This window comes from Danio rerio, chromosome 7 (assembly GCF_052040795.2).
Source record: "Danio rerio strain M-AB ecotype USA chromosome 7, GRCz13ab, whole genome shotgun sequence".
NCBI lineage: Eukaryota > Metazoa > Chordata > Actinopteri > Cypriniformes > Danionidae > Danio > Danio rerio.
In genome coordinates this window covers 18,750,825-18,760,624 of record NC_141027.1, presented here as the reverse complement: position 1 = coordinate 18,760,624, position 9,800 = coordinate 18,750,825, and the positions used below count along the sequence as shown (strand labels likewise).

Here is a 9,800-nt window from a genome sequence, read left to right as displayed (position 1 = left end):
TACTCAATTCACCTATATCACATGTGGGGACTTGTGGGGGAAACCGGAGCACCCGGAGAACATCCTAACTCCACACAGAAATACCAACTGACCCAGCTGAGGCGATCATGCTACCCACTGCGCCTCCGTGACGCTCCTTTTTACCGTTTTAGTTTTCAGATATTATAAAATATTGGCACTGCCTCACTGATATCTAAGAAAGAGAGAGAAATAATGAATGAATAGTATGCAAAAGGTGTGAATGAAAACGTGAACTTAATATTTTCTGTTCAATATAATGACATTTTCAGACATTTACAATGCTAAATGCTAATCATGGTGTATTACCATGTGGCTTACCATCCATGACTGTCATTTTCAGCTCAAACCCCCATCTGGAACTCTCTTCCGTTGAACACAGCAAAAGTGCCCGGGGGTTTAACTGTTTTCACAAGGAAGAACAGGTTTACCGTTTTTGATGCTTTTTTTCTTTAGGCCAAGAATGCAACTAGATACATAACAGTTCATGTTAGATTTAAAACAGATAAATGCATGTGCTAATTGTGTCACCACACTCGCAAAAATTAATCAGATATGCTGATGTAGTAATTCATTCAACAGGATTACTTTGATTCTGAAAGTCATAGCCGGAAACAAAAAAATGGAAAACTGTCTTGATGCTGAACTGTTAAAAGGGGATATAGAATCTCTAAAATCACTTAACATTTTTAAGTTTAGGTATAATAGTCAAATTAGAAGCATGTTCTGGAAATTTTGTACAGCTGTTTAAAAATAAATTTTTTAGTCGGATGATTATTCATCTAAGGTGACATGGTGGCTCAGTGGTTAGCACTGTCACCTCACAGCAAGGTCACCGTTTTGAGTGCAGACTGGATCAGTTGGCGTTTCTGTGTGGAGTTTGCATGTTCTCCTTGTGTTGTCGTGTGTTTCCTCTTGGTGCTCCGGTTTCCCCCACAGTCCAAAGACATGCGCTATAGGTGAATTAAATAAACTAAGTTGGCAGTAGTGAATGTGTGTGCATATATTTAAAAAAAAAATAATAGTAAACAATAAATAGTAGTCATAAAATAAATATATAATAAAAAGAAATTTGATTTAATAATAATAATTATTATTAAATAAAAAAATTGAATAAGAATAATAAGTCAAATAAATTACATTTAACAATCAACATTTATGGATAATACAGTAATAATAAATTATAAAAATCTGTATATTTACAATGATTCATTTATAATAAACGTGTGTGTGTGTGTCCTGTCTCTCTCACACTCTTTCAGTGTGTTTTTAATTACTGGTGCAAGTCACTTTTTAGGATAAACATGTTTACAAAACCATTACGGTAGAAAAAAAAAGACAAGAGATGAGTTCGACTATTTAAAAGAACTTAAAAGATTAAGCAATTACAGAATATTAAATCAGTAGCTAAAATAGATTGAATCATCAGATTGCGAAGAAACACCCGGATTAAAAACAGGAAAGTTGAGTGCGCAGTACTAGTAAGGACCTGTGCGCGACTGCGCAATGGAGAGCTGCCGTTCAACAGGTGTATCTCTTCTCTCCCAGCATTTCCACAACATTTTCATTCACACCGTCGGAGGCATCAATGGAAATCCGCACATTTTTTTTCTTTCTTAACATGTCGTAGGTGTTAAGATATTGACTGGATTAAAACTTTTTTTCCCGCTTCCACACGAATTGCATGGATAAACGCTCACTTTCACCGAAGGATGTCAGTCTTTTTGAACTTGAAATGAATTAATCCTTAATCTCCAGTGTTTTTTTTTTATAATAGTGTTTTTTTTTTTATTTCTTTCCTTCTGTCTTTTGGTTGTTGTTGTTGCACTGGACGTCTTTATGTATGGGTATGTCCTCTTCTCCAATGTGTCCTGTGGGACTGGATCTATGATCGATGTAATTGAATCAGGAGTACCTTCTCTCAACATGGACGCTGTTTTGGTATATTAATAATGAGCTTTACATTGACATCGACATACTGACAAATCGGGCTCAGGAGAAAAGTCTGAACTGGAGGATGATGAAGGCAGTTTCATATGTTCTTGCTGCGGTGATCTTCTGGAACTCAGGTGAGCCGTTTCACACATACGGTAATTAATACTGGGTAATTGGAAACTTTCTAGAGCTAGTTGCAGGATTTGGGGTTAAACGTTTTGGAAAAAGAGCTTCACAACACGTTTACGGTTGTCTGATATTACAGGAAGAACTGGTTCTCATGACGAACTGCGTGTGTGATTCAGTGTGACAGACAGGCGCTCCCTGCACACACACACACACACACGTTACGCATAGTCTTAAGGAGTGTTTTTTGGGTTGATGAAGTTGTAAGGGTGTGATGAATTGAAGGGTGTTGTCAACGTAACTTACATTACATTTTTTAGAGTGTTTGAGCTATTATTTCAGCTGTAATTGTGCTTTAATTTAGGGTAAGTGGCTCTGAACATTATGATAGGCTCTTAAGACATTTTCCTGCATCAACATTTCTGCTGATTTATCAACAACATTCATAGGTTATCGCCTTTTGATATTAGGATTTAGAGTGTCAGTGCTGTAGATAGGATATTTGGGGCCCTGGTTCAGCATTTTCTGGAGGTCGTTTTGGCAAGAAACTAGGCATGGTACGATTACTGTTTTCAAGGTATACCTCGGTTTGGAAAGTCATGATTTTAAAAACGCCAATATTTTCTGTTATATTGTTCCTACAGCATATGAAATATATATATATATATTTTTTTATTATTATTATTTTTTTTAATATATTTTTAGTTTTTTAAGACAACAGTATCTCCAGCAGAAAAGATATCCAAAGATGGCATTTTAAATTGGAAAGAAATCTGTGTTTTTGAAACTAATGAAGACAGCAGAAGTCAATGATTTATTTGACTTATTTAGCCTGACATGTTTACTGTCGGGCGACGCGGTGACGCAGTAGGTAGTGCTGTTGCATCACAGCAAGAAGGTCGCTGGTTCGAGCCTTGGCTGGGTCAGTTGGCATTTCTGTGTGGAGTTTGCATGCTCCCCCAAAAGTCCAAAGTCATGCGGTACAGGTGAATTGGGTAAGCTAAAATTGTCCATAGTGTATGTGTGAATGAGAGTGTATGGGCTACCCCCGGAGATGGGTTGCAGCTGGAAGGGCATCCGCTGTGTAAAACATATGCTGGATAAGTTGGCGGTTCATTCCGCTGTGGCGACCCTGGATTAATAAAGGGACTAAGCCGAAAAAAGAAAATGAATGAATGAATGTTTACTGTCAAAATTTTTTTTAATGCTTTCCAAATTAAAATATATTGTGTTCAATGGGGGAAAAGTAGTTGTTTTTACCCACTTATTTAAAACTAATTTATTTTGGTGCAGTAATCACAATATCGTGAAACTGATATTTTTATCCAAGGATACCGTCAGAATCATACACCGGGCCATGCCTACAAGATACCCCTTGAATTGTCAACTTTTCCTAGTATTGACAACTTTGGGGTTAGGGCTTTAAACCACTTGCCTATTATTTTATGACTTGAGATGGTTTGAGACTATTTTATGATATAGTTTTTGTGATAATTGTGGTCATTTTTACCAGCCAGGTACCTTGGTTTTAAACTATATTAATTTCAACTGCAAATACATTTACATTTATTAAATTAGCAGAGACGACGTTTATCCAAAGCAACTTACCAGTTAGCATAGTTGCATTTAGTGACTAGAAAACAATGAATCTCATTGCTATTTGTCATTGTTTTTAGATCCATTGAATGATAGTTTACCTGTAATAATTACTACAGTAATTATAAATAAATGATCTGTAAAGTAATATTATTACATTGTAGTGTAATTTGAAGTCAAAAAATGATTTTGTAGCTCTTTATACAGTAAAGATTGTTAGTACACTGTAAAAACTGTGTATTTCATGATTCACAACTGTTTTCTGTTTATTTATGGTTGTGAATTGTATTATGGGGTGTAGATCTCAGCGATGTCGAATTTTGATGTTCAAATTTCAACTTTACAGTTTGAAAAAGTGACTTTTATTGACATTTTAGTTCTCTGAAATTATATAAAACGTGAAATAAGTCTGTAAAATAGCAGAAAGTGTACTGGCAGTTTATTGTAAGGTGTTTGTAGCGTAATATACAACACCAACCCAGACAATATATCACTTGAAACTATTACAAATGTTCATAAAAGTCACTTTTTTAATCTTTTCAAGGTTAAAAGTTGTTGGAAGAGCTATCAAGGTATCATAATGGAATTCAAAAGCATAAATAAATGAGGAAAATCAAAACATAAATGGCAAAATGTGGAAAAGGGCTAAATTGAGGATATTTTTAAAGAGTGTATCTAGGCAGTAATGTAACGTAAACAGGTATGTGATAGAATCAGTTATATGCAAACTTTAAAAATGAGGCAAATCCAAATTTGGCAAGACAACAGTGGCATTATTCAGTTCGTTATGAAACAAGTTCAAGTGCTTCTCAGTATCAAGTCGATGTAGGCAAGTCAAATAGTTACAAAAACACAATCTCCACCAGACAATGAAAACGTAGAAAAGAGACCTTAAGAGACACCAGGTTTATTAAGGGGACCATTTCTTTCCTGGCCAGAACCAATAAACACAAATTAGGTGGGAAGGAAGAGTTGTAGTCTGTAAAAAAAATATTAGCATTGCAAATTAGGTCTATTTTTGCTTTTATTGGCCCTTGATTTTACGTAGGATTAGGCAAGAAGCATTAGAAGGATGTTGACTCAGGAACATGTCATACTGGGGTAAATCAATGCATTGTGTGTGACAGTTGACAGAAGTATGTGCCAGAAATCTTGTCAACATGCATGTGTCTGAAAGACTTTGTTATGAATGTTGTTCATTGATGTGGGATGGTGACAAAGTTCAATCCAGACTTAAAATGACTCAGAAACTTAACATTTGAAGACATTATAGGTGATTAAAGATCCAAAAACACCTTTTCAGACTGGCCTTTCTATTAAGTGTGCAATTTATAGATTATATGACCCATAATCCTAGGAATATGCTGAATTGCAAAACAGTAACAAAGTACTGTGTTTCTTATTTATGACCCCATTTACATACAGTAGGCTTAACATCGTTTTGAAAGATGTGGCAGATTACATTTCACATTTTATTTATGTGATTAATAATTTCTCATTTCTTAATTTCTATTTTGTTTCAATCTGTTTACCTATGAAAAAATTAAGAAATCACCTAGAAAAATCTCTGTATTTTCCATTTATATTTACAGATTTTCAGGCACAACAAATGCAAAAATGATGTTACACTGTTAAAAAGTAAGCAAACACATTGCCTTAAAAGCAACAAGTTGACTTTACTTAAAGTCAGTAAACCCATTGACTTTGTTGACTTAATTATAAGGCAACGAGTTTACTTAATTTTCTAAGTAAAGTCAACTAATCCCGTTTACAGTGTATTTATCAGACCTTTATATATATAAAAAAATGAATCTTAAAATTTTACTTCAACCATTGCTTAATTTGTAAGAATAAATCCCGGAACATTAAACAGTGACTAAAAAAAAAGAGCATAACATTTCTGAATGGTTTTTAATTATTATAGGTCAGTCATGGATAATAAAAACATGTAGCTACAGACACAAATCTTATGAACACTCACTATTCAGTTCACTATTGGCTTGTGAAAAAAATTATTAACTGACTTACTCTGTCTAATCTTCAAAAAGAGCCCACAGTTACCTCTTACAGTTACAGGGGCACAGTTTCATCTTCTTAAAATCTCTTTTGATCAGGCTCGTTATCAGATTTACATTTAAACAATGAATTTTAACAATAAAATAAAAACATGATATGAGGAACTGCCTATTTTTATTTTGATATAACTTAACAGACACCAAAACTTTTGAGGCATCGTGTAGCTACATATTTATATGATCGTAATCTTCACTGTATGCATATTTATAACAAAATGGAGCCTATAACATTACTGCCTCCTTTCATTTTCATTGAAAATATGAAACATGCCCTCTTTTTTGCTTAATATCAGTTTTAATAATCAAGAATGGCCATTGTAAAAGTACAATAAGTTCATACAATAAAGGCAAGCCATCAGTCAAATGAGCAGAATCAGTGTACGTAATTACATAAATGAATATATTATCTGTGCGCTCAGCCAAAACCTGTTACCTACACGTAATAACAAGTAATAGATTCAACAAGAACAAGTAATAGATTCAAAAGACCAAAGAGTCATTAAATATAGACAAGATGAAGTAAATGTCACGTTTAAGAACTATAGTTAGATGAGATCCATTGGTTTATCCTTGATGAACTGTCCGACGTGCCCTGCTCTCACCTGGAGAGGTGTGCTTAAAGCACCTGCTGCCTCCCCGAGCTCATACGCTGCAGCGCATGCTAGAGTGTGTGTTTGCTCATGTGATGTGTGTTTTTAGCAATGTACTGTAGACGGAGATCATATCAGAAATGCTAGGTCAAACGCCAGTGTGGACTTTGACGTGGAACGCTGTTTTAGAAATGTATTAGTGCAAGCGGGGTCTTAATCAGCAGTATATCTCTCCATAGCAAGCTCTAATATGCCATTAGCCATAAATAAGCAAGGGAGTTCTTGAGACCTACCTGAGCTCAAACTCCCCTCTCACCCTGCAAACAGGAGGGAGCCCCAGGCTTAAGGATCTTGTGAGCTCAGAGCTCTCTCCTGGGACAGCATGCCAAACACGCTTTATAATCAATCATCAACTAAGTGTGAACTCTTGGAAAAAATAGCAATTGACAGTAATATTGTGTTCATATATTTTTGCCGATTGTTTCATAAAAGTTTTGATTACATTCTTATTATAAAAGTAATATTTTAAAATATGACTCTTTGTGTTTTCTTTAGTGTGTTTATTTTGCCTTTGTAAACTTAGCTTTCAGTAAGTTCAGACAATATTCAGTCATAAGTCCAGTTGATTTTCAATTTTGCGTGCGCTCTCTTTGAATCCGAGTGTTTGCTTTTGCTCGTCTGCCACCCGAAAGTAATTAGCCTTGAGACATATAACGAGTCGAGCAGCATATTTCGCTCGCGTCCACAAACGCTCTTCCAGACACCTGTTTATCTCTCACTGCTCTTCCTTTCTTTTATTATGTGATCCATATCTATTCCCATGTCTGCTTCTCTGTCTCTCTGTTCTCTCTGTGTCAGTTCAAAAGAGGGATGAAAAAGGAAAGGCTTATGTTACCATATACTGCAGGTAGCTGATGACCTTAGCTAAACTTTTACTGCGGGTATATTTCTCCTATAGGTGTTATTTCAGTTTTGTTTAACAGTGCTTAAATGCCTGAAGCTGTATGATATGTTCATGGCACAGTACAGTATTTGGTTGTTCAGGCCCTTTAACATTTAATCAGATTTTGGTTCTGTTAATTATCAATTTCCGTAATTTGTGATTCCCAAGTGTTTTCCATTTATTTACAGTTGGAAATTACATTATGGGACGTTGATCTCTGCTCTGTCGACTTTTGATGTTAAACTCCACTTTACAGTTTAGCAAAGTGACTTTTATTGACATTTTAGTAGTTAAAATAATAATATAATGTATAAGAAGAAATATAGAGAGAAAATAAAAATGTTAATAAAAACACTTTCCGTACTTTATTTTCTTCAGTGTGTTTTCTTTTAATTAAACTATTAACAAAAATGCTTATAGTCACTTTTGAATTTTTAAAGGTTAAACGTTGTTAGAAGAAAGATCAAAGTCCAGTAATGGAATTCAAAAGCATAAATAAAAATGTCAATCACAAATTATGAAAAACGGCTAATGCATGGATATTGTTTCACAGTGTAGTGAATAAGCTCTACACTGTATTTTTACACTACAATAACAGTGGTATGTTGTATCTAACAAAGCAGTATCATGCTGTTAATTTAAAATGGCAGGGCACTGTATTTTTACAGTTCCATAACAGTAGATTACTGTTGCTAACAAAAACAGAATCATTCTGTTAATTTAAAACAGCAAGGTACTGTATTTTTACAGTTCCACAACAGTAGAATACTGTTGCTAACAAAAACAGTATCATGCTGTTAATTTTTTTATAAGATTTATTTATTAGGTTTTTATGACAGTTAACAAACAAAAGTAAAAAGAGACAATAACAGTACAAACATAAAAAAAATAAATAAATAAATAAATATATATATATATATATATATATATATATATATATATATATAAAACAGTACAAAATATATATATATATATATATATATATATATATATATATATATATATATATATATATATATATATATAAAACAGTACAAAATTGATTAAAAGAATAAAAATAAACCACACTATAACCCTCATATTATGCGACACACAGTATATGACATGCATAAACACTATATGATGTGCATACATTTTTTCTAATTGAGCATATGAACAGGTCGGTACCAGACGCTGAGGTTGACAGCATGGTGTATTGTATAACAATAAATAAATTGAAAAAAAAAGCGAGAGAAAAGGGAAAATGTATTAAACTAAATAGGCCGGGGGTGGCAGGTTCTTAAAACTTGTGGTTTTATGTCAAGAAAAAGTTGTATGTTTGTGCTACATCAGCAGCACTAATATTCAACTGGAAGGCACAGATCAAAACAAAAATGCAAGATTGGCAAGCATTCACTCCACAGTAATTGCCTCAAGTCTTAGAGATTTAACATGTTCCAAAAATGGCAACCAAATATTAGAAAATTTGACCACTGAACCTCGAAGACTATGTTTAATTTTTTCTAATTTAACAAAAAATAAGGCATCTTTAATCCACTGAGTATGAGATGGGGGTTGAGGAGACTTCCACTGCAACAAAACGCACTGCCTAGCTAATAATGACAGAAAAGCTAATAATTCAGAAAAATGGTAACTCACAGTCAGGGGGTAGAACTCCAAACAGGCCTCATGCTGTTAATTTAAAAAATGGTAGGGCACCATATTTTTACAGTATGATGCTGGCAACCACAGCTGCCAGTATTACCATTTTTTTTTTACAAGGATTTTTTTTTTACAGTGATATGGAACGTTATATACAGAGTTGGGCATGTTCCTTTAAAAAAGTAATTAGTTACTTACTTCTCATAAATAGTAACTGAATTATAATAGCAGCATAATTATAAAAGTAACTCATTAACAGGGAAAGTAACTATTGTGTTGCTTACAAATAATTTGTCAGATGACTATCAAATAAATATAAAACCATGAACACTAATCTACATTATATTAATGTTGTTGTGAGAGACAATGGCAGCATGTCCTCAACTATATATTTAGATATTATTTAGTTTAATTCTGTCTGAGTAATAAGTGTTTGCGGTGAAGACAAATGAAGTTTTTTTGCTTTGACGTCTTGGCTTCGTCTACTCCTTTGGTATCAGAGCTCACGTTATCACCTGCGTAGCCACTAATCTTGTGGCGGCATTTGACAACGTGAGGTGCTTCATTAGATTAGAACTACTCGTCACTGCCGTAGAGAGACTCTTTTCCTAGGCATAAGTTGCATGATACATAAACATTCTTGCCTTTCACCTCAATGAGGGAAATGCAGTGCTTTTATTTCCAGTTTGCAAAAGCGACCTTTGAGCTTGTTGGATTTGTAATAGCTCTGACTCCTGGTCGTGCATGTGTGCCACTGACTATGCGTGTGCTTATGTGTGAACCTGCTGGTTCTTGGTTACTGGAAAACGAATCGCTGTTAGTAACACTGTTTATTTATAATACGGTTATTTCCATCAGTCTTTGTATAGTAAATGT

General features: G+C 34.2%; 1 protein-coding gene across 2 annotated transcripts in view; it reads left to right on the top strand.

Annotated features, from left to right (window-relative positions):
* Positions 1 to 1,511: 1,511 nt before the first annotated feature.
* nectin4a (nectin cell adhesion molecule 4a) overlaps positions 1,512 to 9,800 on the top strand; it is a 47,709-nt gene continuing 39,420 nt past the window's right edge. For both annotated transcript variants that reach the window (XM_087260715.1, XM_087260714.1), the window contains exon 1: positions 1,512 to 2,087. In XM_087260715.1, the coding sequence (XP_087116841.1) occupies positions 2,036 to 2,087 (52 nt within the window). In that variant the 5' untranslated portion in view covers positions 1,512 to 2,035. The remainder of the gene's footprint in view (positions 2,088 to 9,800) is intronic.